The sequence below is a fragment of the Neoarius graeffei genome, chromosome 27 (assembly GCF_027579695.1).
Source record: "Neoarius graeffei isolate fNeoGra1 chromosome 27, fNeoGra1.pri, whole genome shotgun sequence".
Lineage (NCBI taxonomy): Eukaryota > Metazoa > Chordata > Actinopteri > Siluriformes > Ariidae > Neoarius > Neoarius graeffei.
The window spans coordinates 31928266-31955283 of record NC_083595.1 but is presented as its reverse complement, the minus strand read 5'-3'; the positions used below and the strand labels follow the sequence as shown (position 1 = coordinate 31955283).

General features: G+C 42.3%; 1 protein-coding gene across 1 annotated transcript in view; it reads right to left on the bottom strand.

Moving 5' to 3' along the window:
• Nucleotides 1-5073: 5073 nt before the first annotated feature.
• The window catches only part of iqgap1 (IQ motif containing GTPase activating protein 1), a 71868-nt gene continuing 49923 nt past the window's right edge, over nt 5074-27018 (bottom strand). Inside the window, exons 16-37 of the mRNA XM_060911595.1 lie at nt 24156-24246; nt 23907-24074; nt 23683-23825; nt 23364-23534; nt 23168-23251; nt 22985-23056; nt 21136-21205; nt 20668-21032; nt 20409-20572; nt 20089-20313; nt 17043-17183; nt 16695-16779; nt 13347-13579; nt 12992-13124; nt 12796-12898; nt 12582-12717; nt 12403-12490; nt 12108-12317; nt 9616-9782; nt 9382-9504; nt 9182-9290; nt 5074-6185 (exon numbers count right to left, since the gene is read on the bottom strand). Of these exons, the coding sequence (XP_060767578.1) occupies nt 6072-6185; nt 9182-9290; nt 9382-9504; nt 9616-9782; nt 12108-12317; nt 12403-12490; nt 12582-12717; nt 12796-12898; nt 12992-13124; nt 13347-13579; nt 16695-16779; nt 17043-17183; nt 20089-20313; nt 20409-20572; nt 20668-21032; nt 21136-21205; nt 22985-23056; nt 23168-23251; nt 23364-23534; nt 23683-23825; nt 23907-24074; nt 24156-24246 (3195 nt within the window). The 3' untranslated portion in view covers nt 5074-6071. The remainder of the gene's footprint in view (nt 6186-9181; nt 9291-9381; nt 9505-9615; nt 9783-12107; nt 12318-12402; nt 12491-12581; nt 12718-12795; nt 12899-12991; nt 13125-13346; nt 13580-16694; nt 16780-17042; nt 17184-20088; nt 20314-20408; nt 20573-20667; nt 21033-21135; nt 21206-22984; nt 23057-23167; nt 23252-23363; nt 23535-23682; nt 23826-23906; nt 24075-24155; nt 24247-27018) is intronic.

The window sequence follows — 27018 nt, the reverse complement described above, 5'->3', positions numbered from 1 at the left end:
GTTAGAGCATTTTAAGAATAGGTATGCCTTAAAAAGTAATTTAGGATTATCAAATTATAGGATTGAGAAATAACCTTCAGCCTTGGGCCCAAAGAGTTGCTGGTTCAGTTCCTGGGACCAGCAAGAAAAATGTGAGGGAAGTTGAGTGAATGAACAGTTCTTTCCCCTCCCTCTGTATCATGGCTGAAGTGCCCTTGAGCAAGGCACCTAACACACAACTGCTCCCTGGGTGCTATAGCATAGCTGCCCACTGCTCTGGGTATGTGTGCGCACGCTCTCATTGCTCACTTGTGTGTATGTGTATGTGTTCAATGCTTCAGATGGGTTAAATGCAGAGGAGGAATTTCACTGTGCAAATAAAGTAGTGACAAATAAAGCCTTCTTCTTAAAGGCGACACCAATTAGAATGAAATGTGAAAATTGTCAAAGCTGTCGAGCATTTCGACCAAAAAAGAAACTATTTTCCGTTGGTTCCCAGCTAGAACCAAAATATAGCTGTTTTTCTAGTGTGACCCGTGACAACATCAGTGGGCGTCATGAGTTTGGAAAAGGAGCAGAGCAGAGCGCAGCACTGGAGAACACAATGGAAAAGGACACCTTCAGGGAAAAGAAAAAACAAATATCTGCAATTACAGAACGTAGTATGTCCCTGGGGTAGGTGGAACACTGAAGCATGGACAGGCAGGGAGTGATGTTCACTACAGTTCTTTTTATTGACAGAATTGCTTTTTGGTTTTCGGCGTTATGTTTCAACACACATACACATACTGGTTGGGAGATGCCATCTCCTCATTCTCCCCCTCCTTTTTAAGTGCTCTGTCATCACTGTTGAGATACACACCATCAATTGACAAGAGGTGCGCTCATTTTGCCAATCATTTTCCCCAGCCCCACCCTTCATTCACAAACCAATGCTTGACCATGCCCGTGCCACACAGAACAAAAACTCGGAGGTAATCAATGTGCACCACCACCATCTTGCGACTACGGTTTACTCCTGCTGTGAATTGTGCACCCTCTGTTCATGACGCAGCATTGGTTATAATGGTTCCGGTGAAAACATGGGCCCGTTTGCTAGCTGGCACCAAAAATCCTGAATGATACTAGTTCAAGAACATGTTCCTTGTTGGTCGAACAGGGGTGTGTGGGGAGTTTGCATGTTCTCCTCATTCCTGTGTGGGTTTGGTTAACTGGCTGCTCTAAATTGTCCATAGGTATGAATGGTGGTTGATCTCTGTGTGAGCCCCATGAGAGACTGGTGACCTGTCCAGAGTGTCTCTTGGTCACAGTCACCTGGGATTGGCTCGAGCTCACCCACAACCCGCAGTATAGGAAATTAACAGATGTTAGAAAGGACATGGAAAGAAAAGTAACTCCTTTGTTTCAACATTACATAGTTCTTTCCCAAATGCCAAACTTTTACCACAATATTAGAATTGTCTAAATATTACGATTGTCTAAAACGTTTAAAAGGGCATCACCTAAATCTGGGAAAAGAGCCCCAGATTATTATCTCTCCTGTATCAAGCTATACTCATCACCCACCTGGGGAACACTGTGTGCGAGTTTGATCGAAATCCAGTCAATCCTGCAGGAGTAGCGATTTTGTAAATTGTGGACGGATGATGTGTGATCGCATGAACTCATCCAGCTTGGCCTGCGGCTGGATGCAATAAAAACTGAGGTAAAAGGTCAAATAAGATGTCCTGCTGCATTGTTTCGAATGCAATGCAGGTCAAAGATTTACAAATTAATTTCAACACAGGGCAGCATGGTGGTGTAGTGGTTAACGCTGTTGCCTCACAGCAAGAAGGTCCAGGTTCAAGCCCCGTGGCCGGCGAGGGCCTTTCTGTGTGGAGTTTGCATATTCTCCCCGTGTCCGCATGGGTTTCCTCCGGGTGCTCCGGTTTCCCCCACAGTCCAAAGACATGCAGCTTAGGTTAACTGGTGACTCTAAATTGACCGTAGGTGTCAATGTGAATGGTTGTCTATGTCTAAGCCCTGTGATGACCTGGCGACTTGTCCAGGGTGTACCCCGCCTTTCGCCCGTAGTCAGCTGGGATAGGCTCCAGCTTGTCTACGGCCCTGTAGAACAGGATAAAGCAGCTAGAGATCATGAGATGATGAATTTCAACACACTATCCCTATTTTTTCCTGAGTTGGAGTTGTTGTAGCCCTGGACTATTAGATGTGCATAATTCTTTGAATTATGGGGGGGCCCATACTCTGAATTGTTAGCCATCCTAAAATGGAAATAATTTAAACTTGAATGATGCAAGCAGTCTAGTAAATGTCGTAAAGTGCCTCAGGAAGATCCTTGGATGATTTTAAGTATAGAAATGAAAAATGTTTTGTAATTGTTTAGAAATACTATACATTCTGATGAGAGTTTCTCTAATGTATGAATTCTACCAGAAATTGTACAGCTCTAATTTTGAGATTGCTTCAGTTCATGACTTTGACAAATGGACTTCGGCTCACCATCCACTTTAACAAAAAGAGTGCTCGGAGAGCACAATATCCCCCGCTGGCAACTGTGCCATAACTCTGGTAAAACATGACCAAATTGAGCAAAATTGCAATATGCGTATTAGCAACATAAAACAAAGAATCCTGCCAAGTTTTCTGAAATTCCTCCAAAAATTGTGAGAGGAGTTGATTTTAGAAAGCGGGCACTCATCCCAAGATGGACAGACTGACATCGCCATGACATAATCCCCCTTCAGGCCTTTTGGCCAGTAGGGGATAAAAACTTTCTGCCAACTTACATGAAATTCCTCCAAAAATTGTGAGGGAAGTTGATTTCAGAAAGTAAGCACACCTTGATGAAATTGCCAAAGTTTGTTAATCATCAAGGGCATAACTCGTAAAATTTGCCCAAATTATACAAAATTTCAATATGCATATAACTGTCAAAGCCTTTTGCCAAGTTTGGTGAAATTCCTCCACAAATTATGAGAGTTGATTTCAGAAGAACGTACGCCCTCATGAAATTATCAAAAGTACAAGTTATTTAATCAAGGGTCAAAACTCTGGTAAAATTTTCACAAACAAAATTAAAATCGAAACATGCATATTCCTGTCGTATCACAAGGCTTTTTGCCAAGCGTTGAGAAGTTCATCCAAAAATTGTGAGAGGAGTTGATGTCAGAAGGCAAGGACACCTTCACGAAAGTACAAGATTGTTAAATCAAGGGCCACAACTCTGGTAAAATGCAACCGAATTGAACAAAACGCATACCACCGACATAGAACAATGCCTTTTGCTAGGTTTGGTGAAATTCCTCTAAAAATTGAGAGAGGAGTTGATTTCAGAAGGTGAGCACCCTTCCGGGGATGGATGGCTGACCAACCGACCAGAAATCGCCACGACAATCCCCCTTCAGGCCTTTCGACCAGCGGGGATAAAAACCCATGTACCCTGCTCATTCCTACAGTTATCCAAAATCAGCCAATCATGTGATGGCAGCAATGCATAATCATTCAGATACAAATCAAGCACTTCAGTTAGTGTTCACATCAAATAGACTGGTACCAAAATAAAAAAAAGTGCTTATTTAAGGAGTTAAAGGCATTTTTGAGACAAAGTCGGCAAACAGTCTTATTTTGTCAATTTAGATGTGCCGAATTCAAATCTGCAATATGCCGAGCTCTATCTGACCTCTGTTGACCTCATTGGTCATTGAACTTTGGGCCTGTAAACGTCTCAGCTGAACCCAGTTTCTCAGCTTTCTAAGGAATGAAATTTACTAAAATGATTAATGAAGTTAGCAAATGGCCTTGTTTGTTAAATGTTTGGATACTGAATTCATTTTTCATTTGTAAAACGGCATATGACCTCTGATAACCTCAAGGTCATTAAACTTGGCCTATAGGCCTATGCATTTAACGGCATTTTTAAACTGACTTTACTCCCCCAAAAAGAATATGAACAGACAAAAAACAAATAGAAAGGAACAAATACAACATTAAATGCCAGTCCATGTGCATGTGACTTACTTTTCACAATGAGAATGCCTAGGCGATCACCTTACATAACATTTAGCGGTTATTGTTTATACAAAGCTACTGAAAAAAGGACAGATTCAGCAGCATACAAAATGTGGGGGCATACAGGTTAATATATATATATATATATATATATATATATATATATATATATATATATATATATATGAGTTTTTTTTCTTTGTTGTTTGTTTTTTGTAAAGGCTTTACCCCGTTTAAAAAAAACCCTCATATACTAACCCTGATTAACCTGTATACCCTCACATTTTGTATGCTGCTGAATCTGTCCTTTTTTCAGTTTAAAAATGCCATTAAATGCATAGGCCTATAGGCCAAGTTTAATGACCTTGAGGTTATCAGAGGTCATATGTCGTTTTACAAATGAAAAATGAATTCAGCACCCAAACATTTAACAAACAAGGCCATTTGCTAACTTCATTAATCATTTTAGTACATTTCATTCCTTAGAAAGCTGAGAAACTGGGTTCAGCTGAGACGTTTACAGGCCCAAAGTTCAATGACCTCTAGAGGTCAACAGAGGTCAGATAGAGCTCGGCATATTGCAGATTTGAATTCGGCACACCCAAATTGACAAAATAAGACTGTTTACCGACTTAGTCTCAAAAATGCCTTTGGGTGTCACAATTCTGGATTTTGGTACCAGTCTAAAACATCAGAACGTGATCTCAGCAACACCGACTCTGGTTGTTGGAGGCGGATTTTAGCATTTCCAAAACTGCTGAGCTCCTCCTGCTCAGGCACAACAGTCTAGAGTTTTCACAGAAGAGAGTGAAAAAACAATCAGTTCTGTAAATGGAGATGCCTTGCTCATGAGAGAAGCCAGAGAATGACCAGACTTGTTCAAGGTGACAGGAAGACTACAAGTAATTCAAATAAGCACTTTTTACAACTGCGGAGAGCAGAAAAGCAGGTCAGAATACACAATCCATCAAACTTTAAAAGATGGCTCATCACCACCACACTAGGTTTCACTCCGGTCAGCCAAGGACAGGGATATGAACCTCCAAAAAACAACCTATGAAACAAAAAGATCACAGATCCAAATTATTTCTCATTTATTTATTCATTTATTTATTTTCCAGCTGCACTTTGTCTCCGATTTTTATTGCTCCCTGGGCTGTTCAGCACCAGCATTTTTGGCAAAAATTGCATTATACTGGTAGGTAAATACTTAACATTTTTACTTAACAGGCATTCAAGTGCAAGGCATTCCGATTGTGGACAGCAAAACATCTGGCAGGGTAAAACAGGGATGATGAAATATTTAGGACACCAGCTTACCATGCAGACGGATGTAAACTTTAGGTCTATAGCCATAGTCCGTTTCATTTCCCACAGCAACTCAAGCTCGTTTCAAATACAGAGGAAGAAGTGTTGAAAGACCCTGACACCATGTTCTGCCTTTAGCTGTCATACTTCAGTAGGAATCTAAGAGCCCTCTAAAGATTGCTAATATAGGAGCACTTTACACCCAACAGTTTATTCAAGTTAAGGCAGTAAAAAAAAAAAAAAAGAAAAAAAAAAAGAAAAAACAAACTTAAAATTCATACAGCATGAGATAGCTGGAAGGGGATGAAATAGATATCTTTTCCAATAAATTACAATTTATGACAAGGTAACAGTCCAGGTTTAAATTCCAGAACTTGGAGTAAGGCAGATGAGTACTGATGAGTTAAATATCATTTTGGCTGCATACTTCCTATATGACATACTAAAGGCACATTAAGAAATATGCTCTGTCTTCCCGATGCATAAAATTTAAAAAAGATAATGAAAACAATGTTCTCTTTACATATTACATAGAACAAAGCTCATACAGGCACACTATTCTGCAGAGCAACTCTAACTAATACAGGTACACTTCAAAAAACAATGAAACGCACATTTCTAGGAATGGAAGAATGGTACTCATTGATGCTTCTTGACAGAGGAATATTCTGAGTAGTGCAGGTGGAGAACAGAACCGCAGGGGCAGGTTGTGGTGTGTATTATGGGCATTGCTTTGTATACAAGAGTCTATAAAGCCCTTCTCAGAGTCTCTTCTATTTGCCATAGAATTTCTTATTAAGCAGGAAAATGAGCAGGTTGACGTTGACTGTAGCTCGGTCAAAAAGCTTCATAACTGCCACGCCCTCATACTGTAACTGCAGAAGATCCTGCGAATCAAAAAGAACCATACGTGTATTTGACACCAGCAAATGTTCATTTAAAAAAAAAAAAAAAGTGCATGTAAAAAGGCATACAAAAGAATAAGCTACACTAACATCTCAAAGACAAAAAGGTGTAAATTAAGTAAATGAAGTAAAAAATTAAACAAAAAAAGGAAAAATAATTTTTACATTTCTGCGTCGCAGAGACAAATCGTAGGATGTAAAATGGATTTTTAACAGTTAACACGAAATTGAGTCATCCATGAGCTGACTGCTCACTAAACATATAGCCCCGAGTTGGCTATAAGCCATGTGTGATAAGATTGAGCAGAATAACTTTCTCACTGGATTTTGAGAAACAGCATTATTTCCTTGCAAATTCGATAAATAAAGACTTCATACAAAATGTCTGACTAAAATCATTTCTGCTTAGAATGTAAACAAACTGGCGAAATGACAGTAGTAATTTTTGAAAAATGCTATAATTCTTTACTTAAAAAAAAAAGGGGGGGGGGGGGAGGAAAAAAAAAAAAAAAAGCGTTCTTACCAAACACTTCTTGTGTGCGTATTTTTTCAGGTTTTCTTCAGGGGTTTTTTGGTGGTTGGCAAACTAACTTAAAGGAACAGTCCACCGTACTTCCATAATGAAATATGCTCTTATCTGAATTGAGACGAGCTGCTCCGTACCTCTCCGAGCTTTGCGCGACCTCCCAGTCAGTCAGACGCGCCGTCACTCCTGTTAGCAATGTAGCTAGGCTCAGTATGGCCAATGGTATTTTTTGGGGCTGTAGTTAGATGCGACCAAACTCTTCCGCGTTTTTCCTGTTTACATAGGTTTATATGACCAGTGATATGAAACAAGTTCAGTTACACAAATTGAAACGTAGCGATTTTCTATGCTATGAGAAGTCCGCACTATAATGACAGGCGTACTAACACCTTCTGCGTGCTTCGGCAGCGCATTGATACGGAGCTCAGACATCAATGCGCTGCCGAAGCGCGCAGAAGGTGTTAGTACGCCTGTCATTATAGTGCAGACTTCCCATAGCATAGAAAATCGCCATGTTTCAATTTGTGTAACTGAACTTGTTTCATGTCACTGGTCATATAAACCTATGTAAACAGGAAAAACGCGGAAGAGTTTGGTCGCATCTAACTACAGCCCCAAAAAATACCATTGGCCATACTGAGCCTAGCTACATTGCTAACAGGAGTGACAGCGCGTCTGACTGACTGGGAGGTCGCGCAAAGCTCGGAGAGGTACGGAGCAGCTCGTCTCAATTCAGATAAGAGCATATTTCATTATGGAAGTACGGTGGACTGTTCCTTTAAAGTGCATTACCACCACCAACTAGGGCTGGGTGTTAAAAAAAAAAAAAAAAGATTTTGGATCGATTTCATTTAAATTTCGCACTATTGATTCACAGGGCATGAGATCGAGGGTTTTTTTTTCCCCCCACAACACAATCTCGTGTGTTGTGCAATTTTCCTCCCTCAGCCGTCTCGTGCGTGATGACGCAGCTGCGCAGTCGTACGTCGTGACGTTCAAGCACGCACACAAAATGGCTGAGGCCAGAGCCATGGCTGAGGCAGGGAATACACCGTTCGGCAAGCCGTCTCAAATGAAATCTGACGTGTGGAATCATTTCAAATTTAAAACGACAAAGGACGAAGAGCTTGATAAAACCAAGGTAGTTTGCAAGATATGCCAAGCAGAGCTCAGTTATTGTAGGAATATTACAAACCTCAGAAACCACCTGACAAGGTACCACACTACGCTAACCTTAGCTTCCGACAACAATTTGTTAATATTTTTTCACTTAAACAATACAATTTGCTGCAATGTTCATTTGCACTTTTTACATTTGCACTTTTTTAATTACAGGAAGATAAGACAGTTTTGTTTACAGTCATGTGTGAACTGTCAAATTTACAAAATAAAGACGGGTATTTTGCAACGTATTGTATGGAGATATTTTCATTATTTAAGAGCAGACTGAATTGATTCAGATTTAATCGAATCATGATCAATCAATTTAAAACCCTAAGAATTGAAATTGAATTGATCTAGGAAATTGACCGATACCCAGCCCTACCACCGACTGCACTGAAGTGTTAGTCTGGCTAACGCGACTTCAAAGCTCTGCGAGCATTTGGTCTGGCAAAGATATTAAGCCCAACCGTTTCCCAAAGGCGTGGTTGACCCGCCTCCCTGAAATGCCTCAGTTTGCTACTGGTCGAAGCCAGAAAAGGCTGTGACGAAGCTTAAACCAATCACATCACTCTTTCTTCTGACGTATGTGACGCGACGGAAACTGCTTGAGTAACAGGAAGATAAATATCTCCTGGGCTGCTCTTTGCTCTGTTTTCAATGAGAACTTCCCGTTGAATGCTTTCAATAAAGCATCTACCGCTGTGTCAAAGGCTTGCCGCTGCTCCACGTTCGTAATGTTTCTAGTGAATGAAGCGCTTCCAGCATAGATTCTGTAAACAACCTATGGCTTCCGGTCGCAGTTCTACTACGTCACTGCCTTGAACACGCCTCTACCCAGGGCCGTTGGAGATGCTCAAAGTTGATTGGCTCCCGATTTTTCGGGAGCTTGGAAGAGCTGGAGATAGCTTGCCTTGCCAGACTAAGCTCGCAACAGGTCCTCGCGTTGTGTCACACTTAGGATGGGTGGGCCCAGGCTACTGAAGTGTAGAACAGGCGAATTTTTTTTTTTTTTTGGAGGGGTGATAATCTTGGGGGGTTATGTTTTCGATTTTTTATTTCGTCCTCAGTTGGTTCAGCAACACGTGCCGCCATTTTGTTTCTCTCTACTGCTGATATCCTAGTAGTAGCATAGCCAATCAGAGCACGCGCACACAATTGCTCATATCCAGTGAACGTGGATAGAATTTAAAGTATAACGTTCCAAACAATTTAAAAAATTAAATAACTAGCCAACCAAACAAATAGCATACAGTATTTACATACAAGGGATATTAAGAATAACCTTTACCTGGTATTCTAACATTAGCGTCTCCAAGTGGACTCCCATAAACTTGGCTTTTATATCAAACACTCCCACAGCCTCAGATGGAGAAATCTCAAAAATGACATTCTTGAACCTGTGAAATGTTGAACAAAGGGAAATAACGCACATTGTAAAACGCGACCGTGGGATTGTGAAAAGATATGTCTGTCCGTCCCGAGACTCACTGATTGGCTTGCAGATCCTCGATCTCGATCAGCACTCCCTTCTCATGCAGACGTGCTGCCGTGTACTTCTGTGAAGTCTGCTTGCTCTTCTTAGCCTTGTTTTCTCCAGGCTTCTTTGACGCTCTGAGTAGGAATCAATTCAGTCCATAAGCTCGGAGCAAAAGCCAGCCTTCTTTTCTACTTTCATGTTACAGGGACATAGTCGATGGACAAAAGTGGGTGAAATTCACTTACATGCCCTTGCTGGCTAGATTGTCCATGCAGGTCTTGATGTACTGGTTGTAGTAGTCGATTTGTACATTGTAGAAACTGGTCTTTGTGTTGAGGGCGGTGTTGGTCTGCTGAAGCTTCACCAACTCAGCCTTCCTTCTTTGTCGATACCTCCTCTGATTTCTAATGTCCTGCACAAACAGTTTTTACGTTTACGTTATGTTCGTCATTACAGACATATTAAGGAATCATACGATTGGGTATTTCTTTTACGTACTGACCCACTGCCCTTTCCATCTTCCAAATTATTTGTTAGATAAGCAGCTAAAACTAGTTTTAGATTAAAATGCATTCAAATTTTAAAGGTTTAGCATGTGTGTCTTAATATTAACCTGCATATAATACAGAGACAAATAGAATTAACAGAATGTCAAACCCTTTCCAAATGAGCAAAGAGGCTCAGAGGAAATAATACTTCCCTGTTGCTGATATTTAGCAGATTTCTTAAGCTGTCTAGAAGCCACATGAGCCGCCTTTTTAAGCCCCTTTGCATTTAAAAACATTAAACTGATGGTTACGCATTAACAATATAAGCCACACTACATAGAGAATCACAACATGGCTTTGTAAAACCTACAGTACATCGTGCACCATGTGCCCAGTGGATTCATCCCCCCTTGGGCACATGGTGCACGATGTACGGTAGGTTTTACAAAGCCATGTTGTCGCCGAGATCACATTCTGATGTCAGCAAGTTCTCAAGTCTCTTAGCAAAAGTCTCAAGAACAATCTTTATGATGAATACTCACTGATCATGCTTAAAAACATGGCTATAGATGCATTTCCACACTACGGTGGATATCATAGTATATACTCTACACCTCCATTTCTGTTCACCGAGTGCTCAGTTAAAAGAAAACCAATAGGATTTGAGAAGTGAAAATTTTTGCCATCCATCCCATTGTTATTTCCTAGCCTGGGAAATCCCATGCTGCTTTGCACAATCGTTCCGATCTGAAAAGACAGCATGGAAACTATGGTCTAAAGGCTCGCCTGAGTTAGGGAGCCAATCAGAGAGTGGGGAGGGGTGGAAAGACGGTGACGCGTAGTACTCGACAAACGGAAGCTTGTAGTTTATTTGGGACTGTTTACGGATCACATTTAACATGGCGGCGAGCGATACGAACCAAACTAACCAAACCAGCTTCTCTCATATTTGTCTTGCACAAACGGCAGTAATCGTTCGGTGCCATTGTTTTCCTATTTTTGTTTTGCCTTCTTTCTCTTTCCTTCTCTTCTTCGCACTAACTACGTCACCGGGTACAACTGCCATGATTGGCCATGGGCTACGTATACGCCAAATGATAGACATTCACAACGTCCAATAAACGGCCGTTGACAATCGTAAACCACACCTCCCCTACGAGAAATCCAATAGGCGGATTCCAGACCATATTTCACTTGTGATATGGTCTGGTGTTAACCAGACTAGTTATTTCCATGACCGGTTTAAAGAACGATGCAAAAACACTGACTATCATTACTCAAATAAAAGTGCATGTTGTTCTGATCTGATCGACTTGTGCGAATTGTCCAATCTGTGCAGAGATTTGTCTGATGCTCAAACAGCCCTTACATCTTTGCGTAATCTTTTTCTTCATCATCTTCTTGCTTCAAGATTGCCATATTATAAACAATTGATATTAATTTGGGTTGTTCTGTCATTCCTGAACGTTTATATTGCACTTTTATTTAATTGCCATTTGTTCTAGGACCGTGTTAGTTTCTTTACATACCGCAACTGTTGGTTACTAAGGAGACAGGATTCTCGTTGAAATGGGTCTTTTTTTTTTTTTTGACTAAAGACTCTGTAGCTTTAGTAAGTCAAATACATATGAAAACCGTAATGGCAAACCGCATGATCCCCCAGTTAATTAATTCGGCAAACGCATAATTGTTGACAATCAGTTGAATGTGTGATATGATCAGAAGAAGTGACTGAAGGCGCCGACAATTCAAGGTTTGCTATGGCTTAACTACAAATATCCAAAAGACGCCAAAGAATCGGATTTTCAGTCCATGTTTTAGGGTTCAACGACTGATCCTTAACATGGACAGCAGCAGAAATTCTGGCTTCCAGTCCCTAAGCAATCATAATAAACCCCTTCCTATATCAAGGAGTATTTTTTTTGTGTCCCCCCCCCAATTATTGTGACCATAATCCAGAGTTGTGCTAAGAGACTTTAGAACTTGTGTGAAAAAGACTTTTGTGCTAAATAACCAGATACCAACCCCCCCCCCCAAAAAAAACCCCTCCGTAATTGTTGGAAAGCAAATTTTCACATTTTTAAAGTCCATTTTTTTAAATTGTGAAATGTACTTTATTTGAAAATAAGGTGACATGCATTTATTCAGACACCTGAATTAAGCAAGTAGGGCCTTTTTTCCTTATTATATATATATATAAAATTCATTTTTTTAAAACCACAGGTTCAGAAGCATGTTTGCTACGGTACCTTAGTAATGTCATTGATAAGCTCCTGGTATCGGTTCTCTGGATGTACTTTCCCCAGCTCTGCCAGTCTCTGCAGGTTGCTCTTAATCTTGTCCTTTTTGCCCTGCAGTGTGAGACTGTCGTCCACCACTGGTTTTGCCTGCTTCATTTTTTCAGGTGTCTTGGCGTCACGGATGGCTCGTCGCTGCATTGCTCGCTGGTACTCCACCTCCTGTAGACCACACAATCAATAACAAGGCTTTAATGAACGCATCTGTCTCTGTAGCACAAGCTTACATTTCCTTTCTGGTGTTTACCTGCTCCGGGGTTGCTGCAGTGTCCAGGATTTCGGATAGCGTTTCTCCTGGTTGGAATCGGATCACGTCCACAATGAGCCTCTTGGTGCTGAAAAGAAAGCGATGAGAGATTTGAAGTGATGAAATATAGGCCTTAATCTGAAAATCAACCTAAAACCAATATCTGGAGTAGGATATACTTCAGAAGGAGGGTTTTGGCGTCGGTTTCAGCATTGGCTTCACCAGGGACATCAAATTTGTTGGTAAGGGTGAGCGAGACTTCCGTCTTGCCCATCATTTCCTTGCTGGGGTCATCAGGTGGTAGTGGGCTCTCTCCTGCAAGTGAAAATTCACAGCTAAAGTAAACTGCTGTTCAGTTACTATATTTCCTACTTTTCCCCCTCAATGACTCACCTATTAGAGACTCGATGGTTGGCACCTCGCCCAAATCTTCCAACAGCTCATGAATGGGATCATTGTGTTCAGGAGCGATGGCGTCTTGGTGATCTAGCAAGAGCTGCAAGATGAAAAATAAAACAAAAAAACACCCCAGTGAGTCATGAAAATAGATCATACAAGAAGGTATAAGTGAGACTTCGCAGTCACGGACCGTGTGTGTATTGATGATCTCGCCGATGGAGATGTAAATGACGGGCTTAGTCACGGTGACCAGGTCAGAGTACTGATCCACATTAAATTTATCCTCTAGTGACGGGACGTCACAAGCCGCTAAGAAGAAACGTCTGAGAGGAAGAGAAGATGGATGATCAGAGCAAGCAGAACCAAAAAAAAAAAAAAAAAGGCAACAGAAACATAAACGAGACTGTAACTAGAATTGTGCGATCGAACACTTGTACCTTCCTCATTCCAAGATTGGCTCACAGCTCTTACAACTCCAGGTGTTCTCAACTTGTGGATAATGGCGATAAAAAGCATGGGGTAAGTGAAAAAGTAAATTAAAGTACCTAAACTTCTGGTAGGAGTTGGTAAGGTACTCGTTGATTGGGTTAAGATGGGCGTTGTCGCCGAGAAACATCTTGTTTGAGGCAGCATGTTGCAGCATTTTGGCGATGGAGCCCAGGTTTCGCCGCTGGTCAGTAGTCAGCTGACCTCCAGCTGACAGGTCAATGATATCAAAGGCATCAGGAGCCACAATGGCAGGGTTCATATAGCGATAATACAGCAGGTTCCCAACAATCTGAAATCAGATGGACACAATCGGACTGATTAGTAATGCTGTCTCAAGGAAACCAAAGTTTATACGCGTTTCCATGTTTCACTATGACAGAGCAGAAAACAAGGCAGGGCTCGTGAAGGAAAGAGATAGCAGTGTGGCTTACCTGTGGCGCGCAGGAACGGAGAAGCGGAAGTCTTGAGAGAGGAGTGAAGGCAAGGGCAAAGAGGGCAGCTGGAGCCAGAAGAGACGGCAGGCAGAAAGACAAAGACAGAGGCAGCGCTCAGCTTTCAGAAAAGTGAGGAGACCGAAGCACCACAGCCGAGGTTTTCAAGCACCCATTCCAAAAGGATAATTAAATATGCAATTCAGTATAGTGATGGGCACAAGTAGTCAACTAATCAAGGATTTAATTATATAACCACTTGCTTGACTGGTGCTCTATTGGATCTGCAGTGCACTACACACATTATGTTCTACTCGACGGCTATGTTCATCATGTTGACTTTCGGCGGCAAGGTGGTGTAGTGGTTAGCACTGTCACCTCACAGCAAGAAGGTTCTGGGTTCAAGCTCAGCAGCTGACAGGGGCCTTTGTGTGTGGAGTTTGCATGGGTTTCCTCCGGGTGCTCCGGTTTCCCCCACAGTCCAGACATGCAGGTTAAAGTTTCCCTTGCATCGTTTTTTCATTAATTGCGCGGTGGTCTCTAGTATGAATGAATGCCCCGTGAGCCGGTTTTGGTGAAAAAAATGCTGTGGTTCTCCTGTTTCAGGCTGTTCTAGTTTGGTGGAGTGGGTGGTGGGAGAACGACAGGATTTCAGCTCTTACTCATTAATATTCATGACATGTAAACATGTTACCTCCGATTGGCTAACAGCACCGTGATGCTCCCTCCAGTGGGTCAGAACAAGTGGATGTGGGTGTCTTTGTAAAAACTGGTTCGATTGGCTATTATGGCTTAGACGTCAATGTTTTGACCAATAATGTAGATGTGGCAGCGGGGGCGTGGCCGAGCATCGGTCTGTGAATGGAGGGTGGAGTCAGGGAAGGTAAGTGGCAGAATCACTGCACCTGACGGGAATTAACGCGTTTGTGCGTCTTCCCCAGTGACCGCGCCCTAGAAGAGGAGAGGGAGAGCAGAGGAAGGGAGCCCTCGCCCCAACCAGAACGATTGTGTGGTCATTCATTCATTCATTCATTCATTCATTCAATTGAATACTCCCTGTGGAAGCGGCTCTCATCAAGGCACGAGACACGGAGCGGAGCTCGCCTCGGGGGGTGTAGGGGGAAAGAACTTCCCCTGGCTGGGAGCTGACGGGCCCTGGCAGCACTGGTTCGTTCGGGAGAGGACAGGGGTCGCTGGCTGCCAAGTCTGGGGAGGCTGGGACCTCCCCTGCCCGAGTTACGAGCGTGCAAAGTCGGGCTGGAGCCGTCGTTAGAAACGAAACTGATGCGGAGCACCGCGCCACGCCTCGGGGCGAATTACGTCTCTCTCCTCGCGCTTTCTTCCCGTGGGCAATCGCAAGCCAAGGTGGGCGAGGCCATAAATACCAATTTTCGAAGTGACGCAACTTCGTATGGCTTTTTCTGATCCGCTCGTTTTTCTGACCATTTTCTTTCATAAGCTAATACAGGGAAAGGGAGCAGAATTACATTTTTCACATGCAGCATGCATATGCAACTCGGAGTGAACTATGGTATTTCAAAAAGAGCCAGTATTAAACGTTTTTGGTGGAAGGGCACCTTTAAGGTTAACATGGGGCAGCCACGGCCTGAGGTTGGGCTGAAGTGCCCTTGAGTAAGGGCACCTAACCCACACCTGCTCCCTGGGCGCTGTAGCATAGCTGCCCACTGCTCTGGGTATGTGTGCGCTCATTGCTTACTGTGTATTCACTGCTTCAGATGGGTTAAATTTCAGTGTGCTCAAGTCTGCATGTGACAAATAAAGGCTTCTTGGCTTCTGGGACACCATTTATTTCAAAACTCTGTGCGTGCTAAAATCCAATCCCCCCCCCAACACACGTGCGCATCACGGTCAAGTTTTGGCAGTACGGCAAATTAACAATAGAGAACAGTAACTGCAGCGAGTATACTCAGGGGAAGGATGGGAAATCGAACCAAGTAAAAGAAACTTACTGAAACCAAACAATATACGCATGCAGGGTGTTTTGGAAGACAGATGCAGACATTTAAAAAACACCCCATACATCAGTATTGTGTAAAGGGGCTTGTAACATGAATACCAAAATAAATCCTCTGTTAGGCTTAATCTGAATCACACATGGCTTCCTGTTCACTGTGTGCTGGAGGCATATTCGGGTTGGTTTCGTAATAACTTTTACTACATCCATTAGTAATGTTACTGTATTAAAACAATGTTTATACTGAAAGGATGATCGTGTCTCCTTGATATTTTCATTGCTTAAGTTTTTCCCCCCCTTTTGTGGTTCACGCTAAACACAATACTGAATTAGGGTCGTTTGTTTTTTAAAAGTTGCGGCCAGGCACCGCCCGAACTGATGATCACATCAGTTTTTCTTTGGCTAGTCAGACAAGATACGCTACCACTCTTGCCAGAGGAGTTGGGGGTTAGGTGCCTTGCTCAAGGGTACTTCAGTCTGTCCCACTGGTCCAGGGAATTGAACCGGCAGCCTTTTGGTCCCAAAGTTGCTTCGCTAACATTTAGGCCATGGCTTCCCCTTCAACATACTTCAGTGTGTTAGTAAAGGGGAAGTGTTACTTCTAATATGTTCGTGATTCAGCTACTACTACATTCTCAATTAGCCAATTTATTTATGGCTGTTTAGTGTAATGAGGGAAAATGTTCCGTTATTAAAAACATCTTGTTTTATTAAAAAAAAAAGAGCCCATCAGGAATGTCACACTATTTTAAATAGGAAATAATTGAAGATTTGCGTGTGTGGTTCAAATACTTGACCACAAAATTACTTGATGCCCATCACTAGAAGTAGTGATCAAATCCAGGTTTGGGTATAGAAAAGGAAAAAACAGATCCAAGTCAGAAACTCTGGACTTCAGAAAAGAAACATGGGCACCCAAGAAAAGTGAAGAAAATGTGCACAACAACCAAACTCAGGCATGGTCAATGGTGATTTATGGAGCGAATGCAAGCACAAACCTTCAAAAGCTCATCCTCTGTGGCATCAGGGAACTTTTCATTAAGTGTATCCTTCAGCACCTTGGCAATGAAACGCATCCCGTAGCTGCAGATGAATAAAGTCAGTGAGAGAGAGAGAGAGAGAGCACAAACACGCATCAGTAACACTGACACTTCTACACTGAGCCTGAACAAAGAGGCAGATCCTACTGTATAACAGGCCCGAGTTTGAATATTCAAATCCAAACACGCCAATGCATTTAAAAGCTTTACTTAAAGCAGGAAGCAGACACCCTGTTGATAAATACATACATGTACGCAAAAAAAATTTAAATAAATCTGACTTATCTGTTCAAGACCAATACTCACGGGATTTTGTCAACAGAAACTATGATGGCTGACAGGAATTTGTCCGTCACTGTCCGCATGTTCTTAATGGAGGCTTCCAGGCGATTTCGAACCTCTTCATGGCCCATGGCTTGCTCTGGTGTGACATCGTAAGGCAGCTTGCTGTAAAGGATAAAAGGTAAGTACATTTTAAAATTCTGAAACATCAAATGGTCAAACCTTTACATTTTTTACCATTTATATAAGTAAAAAATAAATAAAATAAATAAACATACTAAAGGTTTCTTTTGGAGGTCTCTCAACCAAGTGAAAAGGGGAATTATACTTCTGTTTTTTTGGGGGGGGGGTATCAGTCGTCAAAAATACTCAATTTGGGTCAAAACTGTCCTCCTCAAGAACATCGACGTGGTTTACAGATATACATTTGATCACTTGCATTGTTTCTATAGTAACAGCTAACAAGGGACTGCTGTGGCACATGCGCCACGTAATCCAAGACTAGTCATAAATGAGTGATAAAAGGAATTCAATTTGATGTTCTACATCGAGGATATTACACAGCTGCACCAAGATATGAAGTTTATCTTCGAGTGGTGAACATTCACAAGTGAACGAAGCAAACGCAAGTTAATCCAAAGAATTAACTTCGAACCCGTTTGCTATACATAGTTTGCACATGACGTCACAGAGTCGGGGATTCCCTAGTGGCGGCCATCTTGCGGGTCAAGCTTACCGCACGGGTCACTGAGCACACATTGTAACGCGCGAGTACAAAGTCTTCAAAAGAACCCAAGCAGACTATTTAAAGCTAGCAATGGTGCACACCTGTTGTATTCACGACTGTCGTAATAGGTCAGATGATGACGTCAAGTGGAGCTTTTATGGAATTCCCACTGTACGGGAGCACGAAGGCGAGCAAACAAAGAAACTCAGCATACAAAGGAGAAATCTATGGCTTGCGAGAATCAACCGCAAGGATTATCAGTCTTCCAAACACAGCAAAGTCTGCTCCGATCATTTTATAAGTGGTAAGTTGTTTAAATAAACAATCAATTGTGTTCAAGTTTGTTTTTGGAAACCAAAACATCGTGTAAACAATCTCTGGAGAATGCCTAACTGGAACCGCCGAGTGTACGTTTACATTGTAATGTACACTTAATATCGCTCGTTTGCCATGTTTTCTTGACAGAGTGAAATATCAGGAATTATAATACATGCGGGACACTTTCCATGGAATAAAAACATGTATTCTATTCCCTTCTAGTGGGAATATTGCATGCCATCAATATTCATCATATTGCTTATCCTCCGTGTATTATGCCACTCTCCCCAATGGACAATGAGCGTACCATATTGTTATACCCTTGCACATTGTCAAGGCAACACATCACATGCCAGAGCTCATGCGAATATCCAATGACAAAACTTTTCTGCTGTGCACGCGCAGAATCGTTTGTCCGCTGGGAAAGAGAAAGACGAGGCTAATCCAGTGCTACTGCTAGGATTAGCCATGCTGTAAATAAGCACTAAACACTAAAACTGAAAATGCGCGGAACACCCGAAAGGCTACCAAAACTTCATTAGATATTCCTGACGCATATTTACAAGAGAAAAACATACTAACGGACATCGAAATACTGGAAAAGAGACACGGAGATATAAAACTTCCGCACTAGCGAGTGACTGACAGTTTGTAAAGAAACATGGCTGCCAGGTTTGCTTTGTTAAAAAGCATGAGATTGAGAGAGTTGTGTGTAGTTGATGTTGATTTTAAAAGTAACTAAGTAAATTACATCAGGAAATGAATAAAGTCTGAGTGAAAAATGCTGTGGCGAGTGTGCGTGGAAGATCAGCTAACATGATCTTAAACTCATCTTCGACTCGTTCAATATCATGCTAGCCGAATGGAATATCTGATACACCACTCAACGGCAGCCAATACTATTTAAAAGGTCACTCAGAACTACGCATTTTGTATGAAAAAAGTATGAAGTTTTTTTCCAACAACGAGAAGATGAGCTTCATATCTTCAAGCCAACGTGGGATTCTGTGTGTCCAGGCTTTCATCTAAACGGGGGAACAGGGGCGCTGCGCCCCCTTACCGACTCTGTGAAAACATCCCAGCAACACCACGTGACAATGCGTCTGATCATCAAATACGTTATAATTGCTCCAAAAATATTCCAATCAATCATAGTAGATACACCGCCAGACGGTGCAAAAACAATCCGAATTGGCATTTTCCAGACTGAGGCGCCATGTTGTTTAGTTGTTTACTTGTCGTGGCTGCTCTCGCGAGATTTGACATGGGTTACATACAAGGTCAGCTGACTTGTAGAGCGAGATTTCTCGAGACTGAATGACCTTTCACCCACCAGCGCGGGAGCTTTTGACAGAAGTAGTTCGCGAGTTGTTTTTGTTGACACTTGGGCATTTAAAGATGTCATCCCGCGGCACGAAACGGAAGAAAGCCAAAGACTGTCCGGGGCAGAAGATTACTTCTTTCTTTTTCAATGTTGACAGACAATTTGTTACAATTTCCCTCTCAGATAGCCTCAGAATGTCCCATTGGAGCATTTTTCAAAGGCTTTGCACGGCAGAGGGGGGCGACGGACAACCGGCACCATCCCCCCCCCGCCATGGCGAGCGCCCTCATACTAAATTTTTCTAGAAAAAACCCTGGTGTCCATAATAAATTCACAAAAAGGGTACACAAATTTATCAAAACAATTCATCGATTTAATCACGAGTGACATGTAGAGATTTGTTACGGTTTTGGTTCTCCATGTCCCGGCTGTAGCTCGTATGAAAAATACGAGATGTATTTCCCAATAAAACACTTGTTTCCATACAACATTCTATATGCCTATAAATAGACCGAAAGTTTCATTAATTAACCATTGGAAAATTGTGATACGAGGGATAAAAGCCACACCACACCAGCCAACCATTGATTATTTTCCCTAGAACGGCACATCCCATTGTTTTATTCCATAACGGGTATCCGGTTTAAATCAGAAGTCCCTTAGGTTAACAAATTGCAGATGTAAAAGAAAGCAGTTCTAACCTGGCCTCTCCAGTCTGAGACTCCATCTGGTTCACCCAGGCCTTGTAAATGTCCACCGGGTCCGTTTTGATGTTTAGCGTCTTGTCGTCCATGATTTCTTTCACGACCGGAGACAGGATCTGCCTCAGAGCGTTCTGACCACGAGCTCCTCTGTTGAAGCTCACCACCATTTTGATGACTGTAGGGTTTCCAGTTACAATCTCCTGGATCTGGTCCACTTTTGATCTGTTCAAATAGGACAATCAGATGACTCAACGCTTAAATGACACCAACGTCTATAATTACAGGTTTGATATGATGACCTGGCTGTTGAATCTTACTTGATTTCCTCTTGCAGTGCCGTTTTGAAGAGCTTGAGCAGCAGGTACTCTTCACGCTGGTTGGACGCGTAGTTGTATAATGTGAAAATCACAGAGTCCATGAATTTAGTGGACTTGTTCTGGGGCATTTGGAAGATCAGTTTGGCCAGGTAGGTGGGATTAGTCTGAGGAATGAACACACAGAAAAGGCGTTTTCATTTTTCAAAAGGTGGCAAACACGATCTAAACGGCAACGCCTACAGTACGAGGCAGAACGTACCTGCAAAAGGTAGAAAAGGTACTGATAGGCTTCCAGCTTTTGTCGCTTTTCTTTGCTGAGAGCCTTGAGGCCTCCCTTCTGCTTGTTCATCATCATGAGGTTGGACAGCTCACCCTTGTTCTTCTTGGTGAGCTTCTTGCTGTGCGAGACGACCTCCTGCAGGGTGATCTTGTTCTTCACCAGAAGACCGATTTTTAAGTCCATCAGGTTGAGATCGTTCTCGAGCTGCTGGTTGGAGCGGATGTTTGTGATCACTTCCTCCCTCAGACGCATCAGGTCCAGCTCTTCCTGGAAGTCCTGGTCACTGTGGTCCAGCAGGTGCACAAATTTACGCACAACTGCCATTGGAGGATCATCTGCGTTGACTAAAAAAAAAAAAAAAAAAAAAAAAGATGGGGCATGAACACAATTCACCAGTCTAGGTGTAGTGACATCTTGGAAAGAAATCCTCAGAGATGCGGTGCTTACTGAGCGTCTTGTAGTCATCTCTTGCTTTGTTGGCCCGGATAAACGCTTGAATCTTCACCACTTCATCAATCTGAGATTTCAAAAGATATTTGAGGAAAATGGTTACAGTTCCAGATAGTCACAGTTGAGCTGAGCACCCGTAGAAAGGGTTTCATACCAAGATTGCACACATTCGTATTCGGACCTCAGACATAACTACAGACTTGAGTGCTGCTCAAACAACGTCCTGAATGCGGACATTTTTTCTTGTGCTATATTTGCTCCAGCGAGGAGCAGCATGAAGTCCAGCGTCACGGTGTGACAGTTTGATAACCAAAACGTCACAGTGAAATGCATGTTTTAGACGGTCAATAAAAACAGAAAGCAAGTGGGGCATGATAAATACAAATGAATAGGATGTGTAGATCAATTTATTAGTGCCAATTTATTAGTGTCGGAATAAACTATGTGGAAACCATATTGTTACATTTGTATTAAAAAAAATAAAGAAATAAAAAACCCACCACACAACTGCAGGGATAACTAGAACCTCAATATACCACACTCCTATTAGATGTTTATTGTAGTCTTTCATTTATATATATTGTGCATTAGGCTTTATAAGACTTATCTTTACATCACATGTAAAAGAAAAAGCCGTTTACCTTCAATCTGCATTTTCTATCATTGATTCCCCCCCAAGGTTTAACAGCAAATGCGTGAGCCGAGTTAAAAGTCGGGCTTTGCTATTGAAACCCGTGCTTCTAGATAGGCATAATTTGATTAGGGAGCCCAGACAATCGACTAAAAGCTCAGCAAAACCCAAAAAATAAAACTTCTTTATAATCGACATATCCATACAAGACCTGTTCAAGTGTTCACTTGTTCATATTTGTACCTGTATACCGAGTCCCGATTGTTTAAAATAAAAATGTCCCTGGACACTGACATCTTGCTCTCTTCTGAGGTTCAAATATCACACTCCGAGTACAAATTACGCAAGATGGTGATGCCACTTACATCGTGACTTACCGAGGCTGAGATCTAGCAGATACATCACTTCCAAATTGTTGTAAACGACCCTAAAGATGCCCAAGTGTCAAACGTTTGGCTGTAAAAATAACCTTGATCACCGAAGCAGTACACACGCACACTTTTTAGCCACCTATAAAACACTACATCGCAAAGCCCCCCCCAAAAAAAAATTACATTTTTCCGTGTGACCTGCTTTTTTTATTCACTGAGAAAAGCAATCTATTTAGACGGCAATAATCACATTGCTATGACAACTGCTATTGTTTACTAGTATGTGTCAGTACTGCATATGCATTATCCAGCTGAGTGAGATTTAAACTTCAAAGTGAAGTCCTGATTCTTGTATTTTGTTGCCAATTATTTTAAAAAAATAAATAAAGTTATCCCACATGATTATAGAAGATTTCGGATTAGATTTTTATAATTAAAAACGTCTTTCTGATGGCTCTGTTACACTAAAGGAAACCGCGTACTAGTGTGCTGGTGACATCACAAGCAGATATCTAGTTTCAGTGCCAATGACTGTGCCCAGGTAAGCCATTTTTAAGCAAATGTCAACTTTTTAAATAGATAAATCATCATGATAAACATTTTTAGCTGAAAACGTGCTGGGGGGCACATCAGGGCACTCGCCGTGATTAGCAAATGGAGTTTATTTTTGAGTCGTTTGCCTTTAAGCATGTGCATAACCCCTTTCTGAACAATCACGTTCCCCCCGAGTAAATATTGACTTGAACAGCCAACTCTGAATACAAAAAACAGCAAAGGTAAACAACAACGTAAACAGATCTTGGTCTCCATGTCAAACACAGATGCTGAGGAAACGGTTACTCACATGGTCTCTGAAATACTTCAGGCGATCTCTGTACTTTTTGCGAGCTTGATGCATCCTAACCATTGACTGGATCTGAAAGTAGAAAAATAAGAGCGCAAATATTAACCTCACTTTTGTAATCACTTTCAGGTTTCAACTAAAAATCGGTCCTTGAAAGTTGTTCAAAACCCCACTGCTATTAACCTTAATAGCATCTTCAGTGTGATCCTTCAAGTACTGCTTTCGGTCATTAAAGGCCTTTCTCTCTTTGTAACCCTTCCAGTGGGCCTGTCAATCAAAGGACAAACCAATTCAGTGGTAAACCAAATTCACGAACAGAGCATTACTTTGATTCCATGCCAGTCCTAATGAGGCCCGTTATCTGAAGTCTAGCCCTTACCTGGATCCGTCTGATGGCTGGATCCTGGGACTGCAGGAACTTGACACGCTCTTTCAGATTCCGCCTCACCATGAAACCCCGGCATCGTGCTTGCAGTTTAGCAATCAGATTCTCATTAGCCAACCACAACTGCTCCCGGTTGTAGGCTGCAGTCACTCCTGATACGACAGACTAGACATGAACAAAGGCAGTTAATGAACATGGGAAGAAAAAACCTGAAATGAGCTGCGGTGTAAATAACAACGAACACAATTTAGTCATTTGGATAGGACGTCACATCTCGCGTTGAACCGTTGCCTGAATCTTTTTGAATATTCACCTGGATCTCATCCTTATTCAGCTGTGTATTATTCTGCACAAATCCTGCAGGCTCATCCCACGTGCCCTCTCTAGTCTTCAGGTTGAAGTAGTAATTGTATCCTCCCTTCACCCAGTGCTTCATCCACTCACTACCATTATCACCTAGGAAACACAGATCACATCCACTTTAAAAATCAACGCGTCGAGATGCCAGTACACGAGTGACGCACACTCCACTCTTACCCTCCTCCTTCTTGTCGTTCTTGATCTTAGCCAGGTCATTCTGATACGTCTGGGCGCACTCTGGGGTCACACCGTACAGACTGACTCCAGGTGTGCGCAGAGCTGCCAGGGTCTGGGTCGCATCCCCGCTGTCTACAGCCTCATTAATGGCTTGGATTGCCTGAGAGACTGTCAGAATCCGACCATGTTAATGCCAAAAATAATGACAATAAGAATGCAAGCCAGAAACTATGCACAGTCCTTTCTTACACTGCAGGGCCTCTTCGGTGTCTCTGTTTGCTTGGAAGATGGCCTCCTGGATTTCATCCAGCCAGAGCACTGCTGACGGATCATCAGTCTCCTAAACCAAGGAAACCGTGCAGAGAGTCAAAATAAAAATCTGAAATGATGCAAAACATTTTTTCCAATTAATAAAGGTAATGGCTGTAACAGGATTCTAGCTTGGAGAAGAACTCAAGACATAGATCTCAAGTTTCCAAACTTCCACATGCTGGTCCATTTCTGAAGTGGCGCCAGAGGCTGAGGCCATTGGGGTTGTATCCCAGCCAGGGGGTTGGTCTGAGGGTCCTCGCCAGATTTTTACATTTTTTTTTTTAATGGCATTGAAAAAGGTCATTTCCAAGCATTTCAGCTTATGACCTTTATACTCGTATCAAAACTTGCAAATGGCTTGTGTATCTACTGACCACTTCTTCCAGTGCATAGTAAGCATCTGACAGCACTGAGCTGTGTTTATTTTAACAGAGCAAGAATCTTATGACATTTGATTAAAAAAAAAAAAGTTAAAAATAAATAATAATCCACAGTCTTTGATCATTACAGACGTTAGGCTGTTATAGGCCTATGTTACAGTCCATCAGATACAGATCAAGATTTTGGATACATTAAAACTCATATTTCTAACACATGATCTGTTTACAAACCAGTAACAAAGGGAAAATGTAAGCATTAGGCCTAGATCTTGTAAATAAGATACTAATAGCATCCTCACTGTGCAGAAAGCTTTGCCTGGCTGATCTTTCACAGGCTGTGTACACGAAAATACAAAAGACTACTCTTTATTGAACTTGATACAGATGCTCTCTTTTCTTTGTTGTATTTGGTCAATCATAATCTGACGTGATTACACAAATGACCAATCGTGTGTCCAAGATACAAAGTTACATATGGTAGAGGTCAATAACGATAAAGATTAACTTGCATATGGACATGCGTGCAGTGACCGCAACTGTCAAGTAGTCAAACTGTTGTGAATGAAGAGACCGGATTTCATTCGTCACCTTTTAGCATGACTGGCAGAGGGGCCCAAATCAACTAAACGCCATACGGTCTCGTTGCCATTTCCGCTATACTAAAACAGAGCTAACTGCAACTCCGATCCTCCATTTTGAGCCAACTTATCGCCCTGCCACGTAGATGTGCCAGTAACACGACAGAATGTAGATTTACGTTGCATTCACAGCCCAAGAATGTTCAAACTGCAAAGATTTGGACACGTTTTGCGAGAAGTTTACGGGCACGTTGGGTGGCTACAAAGTGGTCTCTCCTCTGCACATTTTACTGAGGACTCGTAGGAGACCTCTGATCTGTTGAGGAGCACTGGCTATAAGCCCGTATTGAAAGAGGGAGCAGTACCAACAATTAAATAAAAAGGAAAGCAAGTTTAGTTGCACCACTTCTCCCGGAGTGTGAGCCAAAGGTTGTTGGTAAAACCCGGGACAGGACATATTGCTCAGGCAGTGACCTCCCCGCGGTTGTTGCTAAAACCGGTGACATTCTGTTCCGTCCCGGGTTTTAGTAATTGCCTGAGCCGAGTAGTAATGGCGGAGTACTCAGTATGGAGAGAATGAGTGGAGCAGCCGACTGATTTTTCCACTGGATATGCTTGCCTCAGCAGCAATATCTCACCCTTGCGTGGAAGAAGCGAATGAATGGAGAACTGAAAGTCGGATTATTTCAAAACAAAATCGACCACAAGATCGGCCTTCAAGAAGCGAGAACACCGATGGGTAAGCTTCGACTCTCGTTTGGATAAAAAAACACTACTCATTGTTTTCCTGCATTTAGATTAATGCATGTAACTTGTATTGTGTGTTTAAGTTACCGGTATAAGATTATTTAATTTGCTTCAGAATGTGATTGTCTCAGTTCATCTGATCAGTGAAAATGCATGCAACATACATGTGCATGCATAAGTTATAACACCCATCCTGTTTTAATGAGAGTCAACCCACAATCATCTCATCTCATTATCTCTAGCCGCTTTATCCTTCTACAGGGTCGCAGGCAAGCTGGAGCCTATCCCAGCTGACTACGGGCGAAAGGCGGGGTGCACCCTGGACAAGTCGCCAGGTCATCACAGGGCTGACACACAGACACAGACAACCATTCACACTCACACCTACGGTCAATTTAGAGTCACCAGTTAACCTAACCTGCATGTCTTTGGACTGTGGGGGAAACCGGAGCACCCGGAGGAAACCCACGCGGACACGGGGAGAACATGCAAACTCCACACAGAAAGGCCCTCGCCGGCCACGGGGCTCGAACCCAGGACCTTCTTGCTGTGAGGCGACAGCGCTAACCACTACGCCACCGTTGCAGCATTATATTAGCGTAAATTGCAAAAAGAGAACCCAATTTGACCTAAATCGTCACATAGCAGGTTTTGAACTGACAGCGATGATATTTTAAGTTCCCATTTATGCAGCATACAAGAGTCAAGGATGGAGATACTATCCACTCAAATTTATTTAAAAATAAAAGGTTCTGCGCATCTCCTTCAAGCTTCAATAAATCCTGACAGACCACTCACATTACTCTAGATTTTTCTGATGTAGGTTGTTTGTGTCTTGGTGCGTCAGCTGGTTTAGATAGCGTTTTGCAGGTCACTTAGGAGGTCTGTAAGACTGAGCTTCAACTTCCCGAACCAACCAGGTACGTCATTAACTGCAACAGATTCAACCTGAGGGATCAAACCAAATAAAACCCATTCTTCTCGCCACCAGGAGGCGCTGTTTCTTCACAAGGTCACACCAGCCTGCGGTTTTGTTCTCCCGCCTATTTTACCAGCACACTGCACTGGGATTGGCTAGTAATTCTTACACATAAG